At 32.0% G+C, this 18,488-nt stretch overlaps 2 protein-coding genes across 3 annotated transcripts; one reads left to right on the top strand and one right to left on the bottom strand.

Moving 5' to 3' along the window:
• The first annotated feature begins 9,445 nt into the window (after positions 1 to 9,445).
• Positions 9,446 to 12,090, top strand: LOC104737612 (protoporphyrinogen oxidase 1, chloroplastic). 2 transcript variants are annotated; one of them, XM_010457827.3, is made up of 9 exons: positions 9,446 to 9,979; positions 10,093 to 10,278; positions 10,385 to 10,469; positions 10,594 to 10,741; positions 10,826 to 10,906; positions 10,992 to 11,163; positions 11,260 to 11,419; positions 11,500 to 11,603; positions 11,704 to 12,090. In XM_010457827.3, the coding sequence occupies exons 1-9, from the start codon at positions 9,599 to 9,601 to the stop codon at positions 12,001 to 12,003; spliced, it is 1,617 nt and encodes a 538-aa protein (XP_010456129.1). In that variant the 5' UTR covers positions 9,446 to 9,598; the 3' UTR covers positions 12,004 to 12,090. The 2 variants fall into 2 exon arrangements, with proteins under 2 accessions (XP_010456129.1, XP_087337474.1); XM_087481348.1 differs by having other exon boundaries at positions 9,451 to 9,979; positions 10,378 to 10,469.
• LOC104737613 (chitinase 10-like) lies at positions 12,007 to 13,178 on the bottom strand. The gene is made up of 2 exons (XM_010457828.3): positions 12,645 to 13,178; positions 12,007 to 12,482 (listed from the first exon to the last, which is right to left on the bottom strand). The coding sequence occupies exons 1-2, from the start codon at positions 13,115 to 13,117 to the stop codon at positions 12,113 to 12,115; spliced, it is 843 nt and encodes a 280-aa protein (XP_010456130.1). The 5' UTR covers positions 13,118 to 13,178; the 3' UTR covers positions 12,007 to 12,112.
• Between the last annotated feature and the right edge of the window lie 5,310 nt (positions 13,179 to 18,488).

Below are 18,488 nucleotides of genomic sequence, written 5' to 3'. Positions count from 1 at the left end.
AGCGTCACATTATACTATAAGTCTATAATAAAGGCAATTTGGAGAAGTCGTGATGGGTATTTTTTTTCTTCATGTGTTATATTATTCTTAGACATATATGAACCATATTTTTCAATATTTCAAACACTTTTTTAGATTAAATTATTTAATATGAAGGTATTTTTTCTTTCATCCATATGGCGGCAAGCTTGGATATACCCAAAAATATTTTATTTATATACAAGATTACAATTTACAAGTCAAATATTGAGGAAGCTATCCTATTCTATTAATGGTTATAAAAGACTTATTACAAAGACCCCACGCATAGAGTGTCGAGACTCCAATAATACTACTCTTAACAACAGTATTTAAATGTTGTGCCAAAAAATAAATGTCTTATACTAGATATAGATAAATAACTATATGCGTGTTCCATAAAAAAAAAAGAAATGTTTTGTCATCTTCTTTTTGGTTTTGTCAAGTTTCGATTTTCATTGAACATCCCGGACGAGATTCGTTTTCTCGAGTTTGATATCTTATATTCAGTGTACTTTTTATATAAAAATATCGCATATTTAAGATTTTTCATGCAACAACACACACATTTTGAAACGTAGCCTTATGTAAAAGAAAAATATGAAAAACATAGTTGCTTATTCTAATATTTAGTGACATAGCATAAATATATATTTACGGCTAGAAGACGTACAGAATAAGTTAAATTGCTTTGAATAACAAATTGTGAGGAATCATACGTTTTAAACTTGATTTTTTTTTTTTTTTAAGTGAAGCTATATATTAGCGTCGGCTTCTTGTTATTTTCAATGTGCGATCCTAACATAATTATTTTTTTAACCCCCAAAAAAAAACAATTGAGTTCATCCATTTTGGACCAAATTAATTTTTATTATATTTTAGATCGGTTATTTTTTTGTGCAAATAAAAACTTTCATTACTTAAAACTTCAAGAGAGAAGTTCATACAATCAAAGGTTAAAACATAACAAGAGGGATAGAGATAATGGTTACATGAGTTTTCCAAAGGAGTACAGTTTGAAAAATCTTTTGAGACCATTGTGGAGTCGACCATGAAAAATAACTTCGCAATTTCCTTGATCAGCTTGTGATCATAACCGCCATACGCAAAATATGCGACCAAGCTTTTAGAAGGGTGCTCCATGAGGAAGACAAGGATTAGGGTGCCAGCCAATATGATAAGGATCATAACCAAGAAACCAAGGATCTTCAAACTTGTGGGCTCATAACTCTTGGTATTAGATGAAGCTAACTTCGGGAAACGAAAGTAAAAGATGAAAAACCGTAACATAGCAGGTGAGTCCTTCTTCTCATGAAGCCAATAGCCGTGGAGGTTAAGGAGTTTCACACAAATCTTGTTTTCAGTTTCACCTTGGTAGGGAGGAAACAACCCGAGCTTACATCCTTTTGGCGGTTTGGTATAAATGGTAATGGAGTTCTCAACAAGGGTGTAGTGATATAGATAGATGTAACATCGTAACATAGCAGGTGGGTCCTCCCTCACATGAACCCAGTGGCCATGGAGGTTAAGGAATTCCACACAAAATTTGTAGTTGAAATTAGCAAGACATCGAAGAACAAACCCTAGGTTCAAAAGGGAATAAGTGGGATTGGGGGTTTTACAAGTAAGGTTCATGAACGTGATGGTATCATTACGTGAAACTAGAGACCAGGTTCTAATAAGCAGTATTGACCAACAAAGCAACAATGTTTGACTAGAAAACAGTCGACGTCTTCTATCAACTGATTCCAGAAAAAACAAAATTACGCTAAGTTGAGGCAAAGAGAAATTTATAACGGACCTGGATTCTATGGACATATGAATTGTGTAGCACCTTAATGGGTTGGTCCAACAGGAAGAGGTTAATGGGCCTAGGCCCACTTGGCAAAAAACAGGGTCCAAATGAGGGACACCCAAGGCAATTAGGTTAGCGCCGCCAAGACTCCTCTTTTCTTTCACCGTCGCATCAGTTCGTCGGAATTTACAGGCCTTCGTTGGAGCAATCGTACGCGGGACTTTCCCCAGTTGGGTCCACCTCGAAAAACTGATGAAAGTTCTGGAGGGTTTCACTTGGGGGATAGTTGAGATGGTTCGCAGCGCCGGCGTCGAGGTACGAAGGTAGAACGCTTTAGATGTGGTCGAGAGCTTGCCAGATTCAAGAGATTTGGGTGTGCTACAAGAGTCACTCCCAGTTCCGTCAGAAGAAATCCTGTTGGTAGAAGAAAGCTCCTTTAGGTTCAGGTTGGACAGGGGGAACAGATCCGGGGATGGGATTAGTTGATGGCTAGATCCGATGAGCTTCTCAAAACTCATCTGAGGGATTCCACCGTCGAATAAGGGGACCAAGAGATAGGGTTGAGATAATTGAATAGAAAGCCAAAGCGAAAGTAAAAGAGAGCACAATAAAAGAAGAAAACAAGCGGAGGATTTAAGTTCCCGACACCGATGATCAGGAGCCTTACCGGTGTCAGAGGGAGGGTTCAAAGTAGACGTTTCGATATTCAAGCCTTAGATCGGTTATATTACTAGATATTTTTCTAGCTAGGCATTAGATGATTAGATTCTGATACTTTGTGAAGAATTATAGTCATCTAATTCAAAACTATTTGACAATAAATAATGTCTACTATATATACGTTTCATACCCTTTTAATTTTCATTGTGCAATCAAAACATAAACAACAGTTTAAGTAGATTTGTCAAATATACGAGTGATCAACTAAAACTTATGTTTTCAGAAATAAAATAAAAATCAATAAGCAATTTTTTTACAAAAAGTTTTAAACCTCGTCGATAAGTTGGACAATATATTTACGGATGATCACTTTTTTTTTTTTTTTGAACAAAACGGATGATCATTTTTATGATCTCAAATTTGAAAAATAAAATCAATTATCCCATCGTTTTCAAATGAACATATACATATGTTCACTTACGAAAGGATAACAATGATAGTTCATATCTTTTTCCGAGTACTATTTACTTGTTAAATATAGCATCATTCACAGTTCACACGGAGAATAATTACGTTGTAAGATTAGAAAATATACTTACATACTTTCGAAATTTGGACAACGACCTAATTATCTCTATCACGAGAAACGTTGATGAAGAATGTTTTGATGTGTATAGTTTACCAACGATATCCAATAAAGAATTTGGTATTGACAAAATATGCATTGTATGATGCGAAAATTGAATAAATTTAAGGTCGTAAAGAAATATTTAATTGACTTTTTTCCCTCAGTAAACTTTTAGGTCGTAAAATTCCTATGTGTTGGCTTATAGTCTGTGAAACTTCTTTAGGAGTGTTAACGCTACTAATTGGATATACATTAATGTGTAAACTATTTTCAAAGGAGATGCGTTGCGTTGCCTTGGACCGTTGGCTAGGTAAAAGATGAGAAATTGGGAACTATGAGAGGATGATAATGGATCATTAGAGAGTCGACACGTGTCGGATCTGTAGGAATGGGTCCAAAGTAAATAAAGCGAGGCTGATGATGAAAACAAGAGGAGAATCGCGGGCCATCCGATGGATGTGATGCATATATAGTGATTAAGGATGTACTAACCATGAAATCATTATGTATCATCATCATCATCATTCACTATCTAATACGAATCCCAACGTTGTTCCTTCGAGACTCTTACAAGAAAGAGAAACATCAACATTAATTTACTTCTCACTGCTATAAACTAGGGCTCTTATTATAACTGCTAAAATCGTAAAATTACACTTTCTAACACGATTTTGCTAACGTTTTACCAATTATAATTACTTGTGGAATGGTGAATTAATTATATGAAAAAAACGTTTCCATTTTGATCGGTAATACACGAAATTAAACCAATCAACAATGTATTTTTACTAGCTTGTTCAAGCCTTAACGAGCAAAACTTATTTATACCTATTTCATTCAGCACAAAAAGTTTTTTTTTTTTTTTTGTTTTTTTTATATATATCATTTTCTTGTCGAAGAATTATAAAAATCAGTAAATGTTTTTGTCTCAACAAAATAACTTCTGTTGATATATTTTTATTAGTAAAATTACAAAGTGATAGTGTTTTAAATATATATTCTCATCAATATATGTTTACATTATTAAGTTAACACATAATTTATCAACTTTTAACTCTTTTTTTTACTATACCAACTGACAGGCACAACTTTTCTAAATCAAAATATTATACTAATGAATGAAACGTTCGATTTTTTTGCCAAAGTATTGTAAGGTATATGATGTATTAGTTTAGAACAATAGTTACGCTTCAGAATTTTTATTTATTTTTGGGGTTATGTGTAAAATTGTCTCTAAATTCTAATAATTCTGCGGAATAGTTATCATGACGTAATTGACTAGTAATTGTCGGCAAACCCCAAGTTTGATGAAATTAGTGATGCTGAAGGGGTACTAATCACTTTTATAATTATCGTTAGTCATGATGTTTTCTCTTTATAGAAATTGATTTACTACATTCTAATAACAACCGGCAAAATATTAACATACATCAAAGATCAAAACTCCTTGACTAGTAACTTTTATTTCCTTTCCCTTTCACATTATTACGCTTTCATATCATATTCCTTTTCCTTTGTACAGCTAAAAATAGATGCCCTATAAATAAACTACAAAGGTCAAAGTGTCAAATCAACTCTATATATTATTAACATATTTTTTTTCCTCTAGTTCAAAAAATGCATGAATTTTCTACTTATATATATCTGTCAGACATTGTATGGTTCTAATTGTCAATAGTCACATGTATATACTAAAGACATACACACTCTCGAATAATACCTACTAATGCACACTTGAATTATAAGTATATATTTGCGAACCAAATAAAATGAGCGATGCTAACTTAATTCCTCATATTATAATTAAATCACTTTAGATTAACAAGTTGAGAAGAAAGTGCTTAGATAAATTCTGTCAGCTGTTAGCTGGACAAAGTTACTGTTATACTAGAAATGACATCAATTAAAATCTTCATATATGAGATAGGTATTTCCAACTTTAGTATGTACTACCAGTCATTTTTATTTATCCACTTTCTTGGTAAATTTGAGCGAATGTTTAACTTATAAAAATCCACATATCCTAAGTATTTTTAGATACTAAATTATTTATATGTATGCATTAGCTTTATCGTCCAATATTTTACTTTCGTACGTGTTCTATTAATTGATTAATATTAGCATCGAGTAAAAAGTGGTTGGTGAATATGTATTCTATTTTTACTGTTGTAGAAGTGTAAGAATTTTAGGGTAGGCCCAAGAACAAAACCACCCGCGCCGGAAGATTCTGTCGTAACGGTTTCAATGATTCTTGAAAAGCTGCACAGTGAGCAGTAACACCAAAATTTAATTTACTCTTTTTTTTTTTTTTTTTTTTTTTTTTTTTTCATAAATAATTTAGAACAGTTAATTGAAAATGCCAAACTTATATCATAGCCAACGAGCTCAGTTATATGATCCCGATATCAGCCAGCTAAATCGGGATTCCTATGTCATTTTCCGATCGTACGTACCCACATTGGCTTTCACGTGACAGATTCATGTGGATCCAGACTCGGATCAGTCGATCCTCCGGGACCCTATTTGGATATTTAACCAATAATTATTGAGTTTTAATTCAAGTTATATAAATGGGAAAGAAAAAACATTATTTTAATTATTTGAGTTTTGGATATAATTTATTGAACGCATCCAAAGCACTTCGATCGGTGCTTGTGAAAGTTTTGGCCAAAAAGACATAATATGACATATAGTTTGACTGTACAATTTATCTTCGATGAAATGCATTTTGACTGTACAATTAATTACACGCATGTAGACAGATGACTAGTTTAGTCTGGTGAAATGCATTTTAACGAACTAGTATGATTACTATCGGTCTGGTGTTATTATCTTATGCATTTATTATATTATTATACAATCAAACTACAGTTTCAAGGTTGATAATGTTGGATGTCCAAAAAAAAAAAAAACTACTATCAATGTTGTAACTTGTAAATTATAATGTTAATTTATAGAGTATAATAATTGATGGATGATTCTGTTAATGTCGCTAATTCTAACATGTTATCACTCAAAATCGATGATAGCATTTTAACTACGGCAATGTGGTACGGAATGAGAGAATAATACGGTATGTCATTGTATTACACACGATAACTAATATGCCTATTTTGAGTTGATTATAAATACTCTATAAATATTTTAAAAAATTTATATGTTCATGCATATAGTATATATATTATAAATATAAACAAACTTGCAAGAAAGCTACAAAATGAATAAAGAAATTAAGAGAGTATGCCTATCTGTACGTCGGTGGCTGTATATTTGTCAAAGTAATAATGTCATACTAGTATATTATTGCAAGTATGTTAATACTTGAAATTCAAAATTTAGGGATCAGGGCTGAGTCTACGACAAGATACGTATCAATGCACACGTCCAAGTTTTTTTCTTGTGTACAATGTCATGGACTCCACAGACGGTGACATTTTAGAAATACTATTTGATTGGTCTGCTGTATAAATTTAATTTCCAAACCTGTCATGTCATTTCGACTACGATACGTATGATTTTATCAATCACGTTTTATCAAGACATGTGGATATCGTACACCGAAACTAAACATTGCACAAACGTATCTTAAATTATATGCAACAAACAAATTATTACAGTATGTATGTTTATATATATAATCGAATAACCTAAGGGCAAGTCCATTGGCGATATATAATTTTGAGATTCTTAAACTTTTTTAACAATATATTTTGTAAATAAGAACTTGTGGAATCTTAACTAAAATTATTCCTCCAATGGTAGAATTTTAATTGGGGTTCTTCTTTTTAAAAAAAAAAAAAATTTCAAAACAAAAAATATTTGTAAGTAAAATTATAATTAATATGAAAGTTTAAACTTTAAACATTTGAGATTTTTTGAGAGAGAGCAAATCAGGCAAAAAAAAAAATCTCTCAATTAAATGTTATACCCAATAATTTGATGACACGTTACAGTTTCTAATTTTTTTTTTGAGCTTTCTAAATAAGAAGAATTTTTTTTTTGAGCTTTCTAAATAAGAAGAGCTCTTCCTTATTTTTGCATTTCTGATTTACTTTTTTTGCACTTTTTCCTTAAAACTTCATCTAATAATTTCGGTTGGATACCCTGACAACATTTATGACATATGGAGTATATTAATAATAGTATTCTCTCCGTTTCAAAATATAGTATGTTTTAACTAAAGCACGCAGATTAAGAAGTCTTTACTTTTAAAAAGTTTAACTAATTAAAAAAATACTGCATAATATAAAATACTAAACTAATCTAAAAATTGCATAGAAACTTGATAATATCCTATATTATAAAACAAAAAACTTTTCTAAAACATTTTATATTTTAAAATGGAAAGAGTAATATTTAGCTGTAAGCTGTCTAATGAAAACGTCACTAAATATTTGGACAAAATTATTATTAGGGATATGTAATGTAATATATTATATGAAATTGTATCAAGGGATCCCATGTAGTAATGACGAAGACCTTACTTGATAGGATTCGAAGAAGTGTATTAATTTAGTCGCGGTGCATCGCTGTCCACACGGTTGGTTCATGCGTACGTGGCATTTTGCTGGCAAGTGGCAGTGAAGGTTCTTGTTTAATTATGTATGTTCCATTCATGTCTTTCCCAAGGTGCATGTTTCTTCAAGTTTTATAAAAAGGCATATTTTTAATACTCTCTTTCGAATAGATTGATGTTCTAGGATTTATTTTTGTCTCAAAAAAATTGATGTTGTATATTAAAAAGTTAAAAATAATTTTTCTTCTTTATGCTTTTTATATATGGCATTTGTCTAATGGTTTAAATTTTCTCTCTATCAAAAAAATAATTAAAAATTAATTTATAAATAAAAGTTAAACTTTTTTTAATATGTGTGATAGTGACTAAACATCAATCTATCAAGATAGAGGAAGTATTTGTTTTTTTTTTTAATTATTTTTTTTTCTCTTCCTTATGAAAGAAGAATAATTGCGATCGAATAAAAAGAATCAATCGGTATTATTAAGCATCGTTTGTCTGAATAAATGTTTCAATTTTTGATCGAGTTTTGTTTTGATCAATGTATTTATTTTTAATTAAGATGCATATAGAAGCACATCAAAACTCCACACTACTAGTGCAAGTGGTAAGCATCATTGCCTAAACAGATGTAATTATAATTAAGTTTTAGAATTCGTCGTCGACAACGAAATTTGCTTATGATGAAGGTTTTGTGCATAATTATGAACTAGGAATAGATGTTTGATGGGATACAAGTGAACACGACACAAAGTAACAAAAAATCATTCTTGGTCACAGAAATATTCTAAAACGGATTTCGAAATATCAAGAAAAAAGGGCAATTAAAAACGTAATCTCATTATGTCTTTGAAATCTAAATTAAAAGTTGAGTTATTTTAATTATTAATTTCCTTTTTGTTGATGTAGAGGATGACAACCCATTTGATTTGAAAGATTAACACAAATAATTTTGATCATACATATATTTGCCTAAATCACACCCGTTCATCTCTCAAAACCTCCATAATTTATATGAGGAAAATAAAACTAACTATTCATTACGCAATTAGATTTTTTTTTGCTTAAAAAATTAATTAGAAAGATAAGTGGACAATGACACGAGACAAAGACGCAATCGTTAGGGCCTTAAATAATTAGAGACAGCATAAACACATGCACTAGTCATGTCTTTGTTTAATTATGTGGTGTTTACTCTAACGACGTCGCTCCCAGTGGTCATAATACTTCTATCGACATATATAATTATCCCGCAATTAAACTAAGCATGTTTGCCTGTAGTGATTTTGTTTCTTCTTCTTAATTAAGAACTAACTAAGGGGGTTTATCATAACTTTAACGGTCATCAATCTAATTCATAATAACAACAATTATGTTAAGACAAAAGGAAGTGTCACAACTTTTTGTCGATTAGAGAGAGATTATCGCAGAGCTAAGTTGACTTTAAATGGAAGCAAACGAGTGATAAACAAGAAAAATATTTTGAAGATTTTTATTTCCTGTTCAAATATGATTTTATAAAGATGGGCGGTCCGATAAATTTACGGTTTGAAATGGTAATAGTGGACTTTTTACAGGAAACTTTGATAACTGAATAAAGCAAAAGCAAAAATGATGGTTTTTGAAGGTTTTTAACTTCTTTTTTTTTCCTTAGTAAAAAGTTTTTAACTAAACTACAAGGAAACTTAAGAAAGGAGGAATCTTGTTTACAAAGACAAATGCCTATTGGGCCTATAATTATCTTGCTACATATTGGGCCAAGCTAAACAATAAACGTTATTACGGGCTTCACTGAACTTATTTATGTTTTCTAAACCCAAACCAAAAAGGAGTAGTGCACATTCACTTATGGTGTGAGTTAAAGCAGGTGAATATTTCTCCATCGTCTTCTTCTTTCTTCTTCGTCTTGTGAAGAAGATTACCCAATCTGAAAGAAAACGAAAGAAGCTGACAAAATTGTAAATTCTCACTTGAGATTTCCATGGAGTTATCTCTTCTCCGTCCGTCGACTCAATCGCTTCTTCCGTCGTTCTCGAAGCCGAATCTTCGATTACATGTCTACAAGCCTCTTAAACTCCGTTGTTCCGTGGCCGGTGGACCAACCGTCGGATCTTCCAAAATCGACGGCGGAGGAGGAGGAAACACGATCACGGCGGACTGTGTGATTGTCGGCGGAGGTATCAGTGGTCTCTGTATCGCGCAAGCGCTCGCTACGAAGCATCCTGATGCTGCTCCGAATTTGATTGTGACGGAGGCTAAGGATCGTGTTGGAGGTAACATTATCACTCGTGAAGAGAATGGTTTTCTCTGGGAAGAAGGTCCTAATAGCTTTCAGCCTTCTGATCCTATGCTCACTATGGTGGTAAGTTCTTGGACTTGATTTTGAAAGACTCGTTCTTAGTGAGAACAATGTAGTTGATGAATTGCATGTATGTTTGTAGATGAGATGATGTTTTAAGTGTTTTGAATGTTTAGGTTGATAGTGGTTTGAAGGATGATTTGGTGTTGGGAGATCCTACTGCGCCAAGGTTTGTGTTGTGGAATGGGAAACTCAGGCCGGTTCCATCGAAGCTAACGGACTTACCGTTCTTTGATTTGATGAGCATTGGTGGGAAGATTAGAGCTGGGTTTGGTGCACTTGGCATTCGACCATCACCTCCAGTTTGTATTTCTTACCATCCTTTTAGATCAATTAAATTTCTTGCAAAGCTAGGCTTTGTGTTTGGTAGAATCTGCTCATGTTCTTAGAGTTTGGCAAAGGTGACAGGGTCGTGAAGAATCTGTGGAGGAGTTTGTTCGGCGTAACCTTGGTGCTGAGGTGTTTGAGCGTCTGATTGAACCGTTTTGTTCAGGTAGTGTGACAAATATAGCTTCATATGAACCATTTATTTGATTGGATGTCTGCGAATTTGATTATCTAGCAGTGTTGATTTTGTTTTTTAGTGCACCACTAATGCTTTAGATTTCATGCTTTAGGTGTTTATGCGGGTGATCCTTCAAAACTGAGCATGAAAGCAGCGTTTGGGAAGGTTTGGAAACTAGAGCAAATTGGTGGAAGCATCATTGGTGGTACTTTTAAGGCAATTCAGGAGAGGAAAAAAGCTCCCAAGGCAGAACGAGACCCGTGAGTTACATAACCTTTTTCAGTTGCTTTGGGTCTTTTGTGCCTTGATATATAATTGTATAACAACTCAACCTCCTACTCCAGGCGTCTGCCAAAACCAAAGGGCCAAACAGTTGGTTCTTTCAGGAAAGGACTTCGAATGTTGCCAGAAGCAATATCTGCAAGGTAAGCCGAGACTTTTCTTTCTCTATCGGAAGTGAACAAGGCAAACACTTTCAAATATTTTCTGAAATCCTTTGCAATTTGACAGGTTAGGTAGCAAAGTTAAATTGTCGTGGAAGCTCTCAGGTATTACTAAGCTGGACAGCGGAGGATACAACTTAACCTATGAGACTCCAGATGGTGTAGTGTCTGTGCAGAGCAAAAGTGTTGTAATGACTGTGCCATCTCATGTTGCAAGCGGCCTCTTGCGCCCTCTCTCTGTAAGTTTCTCGTTTTGCGAACAAGGAATTTGCACAAAAGCATCGATTTGACAAATATGGGTTCTTATATCACCTGCTGCAACTTTTTTTTTCCAGGAATCTGCAGCAAATGCACTCTCAAAACTGTACTATCCACCAGTTGCAGCAGTATCTATCTCGTACCCGAAAGAAGCAATCCGAACAGAATGTTTGATAGATGGTGAACTAAAGGGTTTTGGGCAATTGCATCCACGCACGCAAGGAGTTGAAACATTAGGTATATATCTTGTAGTTTTAATCCTTTATTATGTCAGAATGTTCATAGTAAGTTTCATTGGATTGCTTGGAAATCTCCAGGAACTATATACAGCTCCTCTCTCTTTCCAAATCGAGCTCCGCCCGGAAGAGTTTTGCTGCTGAACTACATTGGCGGGTCTACCAACACCGGGATTCTGTCCAAGGTAAAAAACAACAAACACTTGTAACACATCTTCCCTTAAACAAGTAAACCTAAGAACTGATCTTTTTCTCTCTCTCTCTCTTGGGTTTTGATTTCTGCAGTCTGAAGGTGAGTTAGTGGAAGCAGTTGACAGGGATTTGAGGAAAATGCTAATTAAGCCTAATTCGACTGATCCACTTAAATTAGGAGTTAGGGTATGGCCGCAAGCCATTCCTCAGTTTCTAGTTGGCCACTTTGATATCCTTGACACAGCTAAATCATCCCTAACATCTTCGGGCAACGAAGGGCTATTTTTGGGTGGCAATTACGTCGCAGGTGTAGCCTTAGGCAGGTGTGTAGAAGGCGCATATGAAACCGCGACTGAGGTCAACAACTTCATGTCACGGTACGCTTACAAGTAAATGTAAAAACATTAAATCTCTCAGCTTGCGTGAGTTTTATTAAATATTGTGGTTGCGATATTAAACTTCAATTTCATTTGATACACAGATTGTAGTTTATAGTTATTATCTAGGCGAAGGGTCTTTGGTTCTCGCAGTCTAGATTAGATCCTGTATTGACTTTAAACAACTGAGCGTATCTTTGGAAATAGCCGACTCGGTCACTGACCCGTCCATCTCCTGGAATCCCACATTCTAAACCACCGTTTATGATATTAGTGACTAAACCATAACCGACAGTTCGGTTTGCTGCTCTATCTGCTTTCGTCGGTCTGTATCGGTTGACCATAACGTCATGGCAGGATGGCTTAGGAATCTGTTCGGTCATCCAAAACCAAAGAGCTGTCTTGAACGCTAAAACAGAGTTGTTGGCAACAAGTTCTGGGTTCTGTAGACCGTCAAAACCCAATGCTCGACCCGCTTGTCCGTAATTGTAATTCCTATTTATCCCAAAAGGAGAGAGTAAAATTAACCAAAAGCTCTAAGACTGAGATACGATAATCAAATTGCAGAAAAGATGATCAAATTGTTTAATTTTTTTATTGGTAAAAGATAAATGGATATATATGGTTAGTTAATTAACTTAATATCTGTAGACTTACCAAGAAAGTTGAATGGGACCTCTTCCTTTGTAAGACTTGCCAGGAACGCAAGGCCAATCTTTGTTAGTTTCATCACAATAATTACTCTGTGGACTTACTTCCTCTTTAAAACACAGTCCCCATGCGTACGGTCCGTCCGGTGCCGTGGCCCAACCACCTGTCGTCTCGTGAGATATTTGCGCCAAAAACGCAGCTACTTCGCGCCGCCTTGTCCAAAAGTTTCCTACGCTTCCGAACCTCGGGAACCACCTTGTAGCCTCCACAAAAGCTTCGTAGGGGTAGAAACCTTTTGCAGGGCATGCGTTGTTGTCCTTGTGGATGAAGATTTGGTCGTAGAGAGATCTTGGGACTAGTCTCATGATTGGTGCGGGTATATAATTGGAGTGTTTACGAGCTTCGGTTTCATGGAGAGAGGATGATATTGAGAAGAGGAAGAGGAAGAGACAGAGCAATAGAGGAATTTGTTTCTCCATATTTGTTCTTTATTGTGTTGTGTCTTGTGTGAGAGAAGATGGGGTTTTGGCTTCGTTGTTATATAGAGAGGAGATGTAGTAGTGGAAGACTTGAGTTATATGTTTTTGATTTGGTCAACGTTCTGACCTTTTTTAGTGGAGTTTATTGTTTTTATTTTTATTTTTGTATATAGTTTATTTCGTTTTAGAGTCTACTTTATTTTTGTTTCTTTCTGTTCAACGGAGACCCATTCTTGAATATAGGATTACAAATTACATTAGTTGCAGACCGGATTAATTGTTGAACCATTTAAATTTGAATTGAACTGACTAAAACTAATATGAAGACAAAAATGAATTATACCGTGGATGATAATGTTATTTGGGAGTTATAGTAACCCACATTCGAACATAACATTTTCACTCTTGAAATTAAAAAAGTAGGGATGATTACAATTTTTATTAAAGTCTTATTTTACAAACTACCAGAGACAAGGCTTGAGGTCGGTGGCTAACTAAACATGAAAAACGCCAAGCAACTTGTGAAATGAGTTGGACCAAGTCGTGACGACCTGGTGACGACGACTTTTTTTAATAAGATAAGCTCCAATTGTTTTAAGAAATATAGTAAAACACCAACCTATATAGCTAGTTGTTGAGGGTGATTTCTACCTATTAATTTGGCAGTGAAGCATCCATAACCATTACATCTATAAGATTGTTAGGACTGTTCTCAAAACAAAATATATTGACTTATTAGGATATAAGTTTATTATGGTGTATTAGCGTATAGCTAAGTCTCTTTTGGGATGCTATTTTGTTTTGGGTTATAATTGGTAAAAATGGTTGACCAATTAATTCGACCACGTGATAACAGAAAAGAGACGTTTAGTTCCACTACATTGGTGCGATATGAAGTGATCACCATTGCTTATAGTTTAATTCACACTTCCATTTTACATCATCAAAGGCTATGTATAGTTTATATATAGATCTATCAAGTGGTCTTACATCCAATCTCGTCAATTGATATATATATATATATATATATATATATATCCTTTTAGATTTTGTTCAATCCAATCACATCATTTGAATTATATAAGAAAAAGAAACAAAAAATTACCAATATCGAAATAACCATGTTGGGAGACATATCACACTGTAAAATTGATCTGATCATGTATTTATAAAATAATAAGATTCTCATTTTATCATTGATTTATATTTTCTTCAAACTATAATGATAAATCTTAAGAAATATATTTATATATAATTTTTATTTAAACACACAACACTCAACAAATAATAATTTGGAATATTATGTGAATGGTATTACAATCTAAGCTCTACTAAATATTGAGAGCAAAAGAAAAGTTCATAATTCTTAGAAACATAAGGCGGTTTGGGCATAACTTAGGCCCAGTATTGCAATGTGTCAGCCCACTAAAACTATATTAGTTTTCTACACTTATTTACTGACCAGAAAAATATATGTATTTTTTTTCTTTTAGTACCAGTCTACCAGACTACTAGCCATTATTTAATTTTCACATTGTTAGTCATTGATTTAGACAACCTTACTCTTTAATTAGCTTAATAAAACTTTTAGATGATCGTCATTGTAGTAAACCAGGTTGATGAGTTCAAATACCATTTTAGTAAAATCCATTAGCAAAGAACAAAGAAATTTAGTTTTACTTTTTCTGTCTTTTTGACCTGATGAGTATGCTTTTCTCCAAAACCAAATGAGTACTTAAGTAGCAGTAACAAAGTGGATCTTGGAAATAGAGTTGCTTTCACATTTGAGTAAAAATAGTCGAGATAGTCCGATTGGATACTACACTCACTAATAACGTGATTTGTAACTTTAATAAAAGAGTATACACCACAACTAATCTTTATGTCTTCGAATGTTTTCAGCGATAAATGGAGTATGATGTGGATTCAAATTTCAAAAACAAAAATCATACTGCAGCTGATCATATATATGCGTATAACTGGAATGAAAGGCCACGCACTGATCACAAACTATACGCCTTACATTTGATAACGGTTTATTAATCACAGCAATTTATAACCCTAAATTCGATCAGCTACATGCATATTCATTATTTTTATATTTATTGGGTTAGAAAAGTTGATCAAATAGTCAGTAATTGGCTTTCGTTTTCACTCACTAAACCCTAATTGTCGTGATTGAAAAAGTATTAGACTTGGAAGTTAACATATATAGCGTCGAAGACAAATATCTACCTTTTATTCTTCTACGCTTTTGCTTTTGTTTTTGGCATACTCTTAGCTAAAATGTAAAGGTCAAATTTCAATTGTTGAATTTCAATATATTTATAATCTAATTAATTTTAATTATTAAGTTTGGATGTAGGGCTTTATACTATATGTATTTGTAGTATACCTCTTTTTCAAATTCAAGACGCAAGAGTCCGAGTTTAAAAAACTGCTTCAAACAAAAACTGTGAGACTTTTTAGAATTTTAGTTGTAATGAATTGGTAGTATACTGATAAATAGAACATAAAAATGGTAGTTTCAAAAAACCTCTTCATATCTCTATATACTTTTTTAAGCAATGTTGTTAAAAGTTTAACCATATACTATTATGTGACATATTACAAAAAATGTCATTGCATTATAATTAATTTAATAACTAACAAAAGAAAAAATTATATTGGTAATAAAACAACATTTTCAAAATTATTTAATAAAATTATTTAACAGATTAAATTTATTGTTTTAGAAATCTTAGGAAATAATAACAAACTAATTTTATTTTTTTGACCCCAATAACAAACTATTTAGAGCAATTATATAACTTAATTTTATTTATAAAGTTAAGATTAAATATTTACATCCCTAAATCATTTAATGATGACAGATATATTAACAAAGATACCATATTTCTTATATTTTTAAAATAAAAATATTAGATCTAGTTTATTAAATATTTTTTCGTAATGTACGACGCAGTGACATCTTATTAAAATTAAAATAAATCACAAATATTAGATTTTATTCAATATAATATATACTACTATTATTTTATAAACAATAAAATACAGTAAATTTTACGCAAACATTTTCCCGTGCTCTACAACACCGGTAACTATTTAGTATGTAATATAAATTTTAAATGTTAACAATGACAAAAACGGTTTACTAGTATTATTATATATAATAATATATACTACCTTTCTTGTTATTTCTTGTAATTTTAAAAAAATGAAAACTGGTTTCAATTTTTTAAAATAATTTAACATATGATATAAAGATTATGTCAAAAACTTTTCGACTATTTCCAAAGATAAATATGCTTCTTGGTTCTTGCAAACCCATATGCATCACTTAAATGACTATGTGATCCATATCTCTATATACTTATTTAAGCAATGTTGTTGAAATCTAATAGTTGAATTAACATTTAACTAATCTCATATGAACTTGATATAACTTTTTAATTTATTTAGAAATCTCGATTTAACTTTTAATTTATTTTAACTTGTTGAATATACTATATTGAATAAAATACAACATTTGTGATCTTTTAGATTTTAATAAAATGTCACTACGTCAATGTGTAGTGCAAAAAAATATTTAGTAAATTAGATATAATATTTATATATTTAAAATATAAGCAATTTTGTATCTTAGTTTTAAAATATGGTATTGTGTATAGTAGTATTACTTTATATAGAGAGTTGAATTAACAATTAACTAATCTCATATGAACTTGGTAGTATATGTTCCCTATATATATAATGAAAAACAAGGTAAAAGAATCTTTAAGTGTGTATTTTTTGCATTGAAGTGATTCCATTTTCTTATTTGTTTCACGGAATAGCATATCCTAAAATATAACAAACATTATAAACAATAAGTATATATAGATGCAAATAATTTAAATCTATATATATAAAACTGTTGTAATATAAATTTTAAGAGACACAAACATAAGATTTAAATTGAAATGCATAAACTGCACATATGCGTGCCATTTTGAAAACAATAAAAATTGTTTTTGTCATTTTTTATTCTAACGTTTCCTGATTTTGTCTTATTTATTTGTAGTTCTAAAAAGTATAGCTATAATATTTGAAAAAGTATTTTGTACCTATATATTAGAGAATCTAAACGGATATCTCGGAATAACACTCAACAATCGATATATTATTCAGTAAATCGGATATATCAATACGATATTAATTAAAATATCGTCAAAACAGATTCTAGATAATATGAAAAAGATTTTGCAATATTTTTAACTTATATATTAATAATATGTCTTACTTTTTGTTTACAAATTTTGCCTATAAAAGAAAGCAATACATGTTATTGAGAAGATATATTCTTTAGTTTCTTCTTCCCACAATATCGAAAACATATTCTACAGAAAATAGTTCAATATGAAGTCAAAGATCTACATTCATGGAGATCTCGCTGGAAGATGCGAGTGAAAGTGATAAATGTAGATCTGGCTGGAAGATGCAAGTGAAGGTGATAAGGAACTAGAGGAAAGTGTATGAGGTTGATGACACTTGAACTAATTCTGTGTGAGGAAAGTGTATGAGGTTGATGACACACTTGAACTAATTCTGTGTGATGACAACATAAGTTGCTAAATTATTGATTAAGAGAAATGGTACCGTGCTTTTTATACTTACAAATACATCACACATAATTAGTATAAGTGTGTCATCAACCTCAGACACTTTCCTCCACTTCCTTATCACATTCACTTGCATCTTCCAGCATCTCCATGAATGTAGATCTTTGACTCTATCATATTGAACTATTTTCTGTAGAATATGTTTTTGATATTATGGAAAGAGGAAACTAAAGAATATATCTTCTCAATAACATGTACAGCTTTCTTTTATAGGCAAATTTTGTAACCAAAAAGTAAGACATATTATTAATATATAAGTTAAAAATATTGCAAAATCTTTTTCATATTATCAAGAATCTGTTTTGACGATATTTTAGTTAATACTGAATTGATATATCCGATTTACTGAATAATATATCGATTGTTGAGTGTTATTCGGAGATATCCGTTTAGATTCTCTGATATATAGGTACAAAATACTTTTTCAAATATCATAGCTATACTTTTTAGAATCTACAAATAAATAAGACAAAATCAAGAAACGTTGGAATAAAATATAACAAAACCAATTTTTACTGTTTTCAAAATGGCATGCATAGGTGCAGTTTATGCAGTTCAATTTAAACCTTATAATTGACAAAATCTAGAATCATAAGAATAAAAAATGACAAAACAAATTTTTAATGTTTTCAAAATAGAATGAATAGGTGCAGTTTATGCAGTTCAATTTAAATCTTATGTGTATGTCTCGTAAATTTTATATTACAACA

The sequence above is a fragment of the Camelina sativa genome, chromosome 13 (assembly GCF_030686135.1).
Source record: "Camelina sativa cultivar CO46 ecotype springtype chromosome 13, ASM3068613v1".
Lineage (NCBI taxonomy): Eukaryota > Viridiplantae > Streptophyta > Magnoliopsida > Brassicales > Brassicaceae > Camelina > Camelina sativa.
Note: the sequence above shows the minus strand (reverse complement) of the source record. Positions and strands in the feature narration are given on the sequence as shown.

What these genes read in the sequence shown, in the direction of transcription:
- LOC104737612 (XM_010457827.3), top strand. Translation starts at nt 9,599, where the DNA reads ATGGAGTTATCTCTTCTCCGTCCGTCGACTCAATCGCTTCTTCCGTCG. An exon ending in GCATTCGACCATCACCTCCA is followed by an intron (nt 10,279 to 10,384) that starts GTTTGTATTTCT and finishes CAAAGGTGACAG; the next exon opens with GGTCGTGAAGAATCTGTGGA. An exon ending in GATTGAACCGTTTTGTTCAG is followed by an intron (nt 10,470 to 10,593) that starts GTAGTGTGACAA and finishes TTCATGCTTTAG; the next exon opens with GTGTTTATGCGGGTGATCCT.
- LOC104737613 (XM_010457828.3), bottom strand. Translation starts at nt 13,117, where the DNA reads ATGGAGAAACAAATTCCTCTATTGCTCTGTCTCTTCCTCTTCCTCTTC. An exon ending in GGTCCCATTCAACTTTCTTG is followed by an intron (nt 12,483 to 12,644) that starts GTAAGTCTACAG and finishes TGGGATAAATAG; the next exon opens with GAATTACAATTACGGACAAG.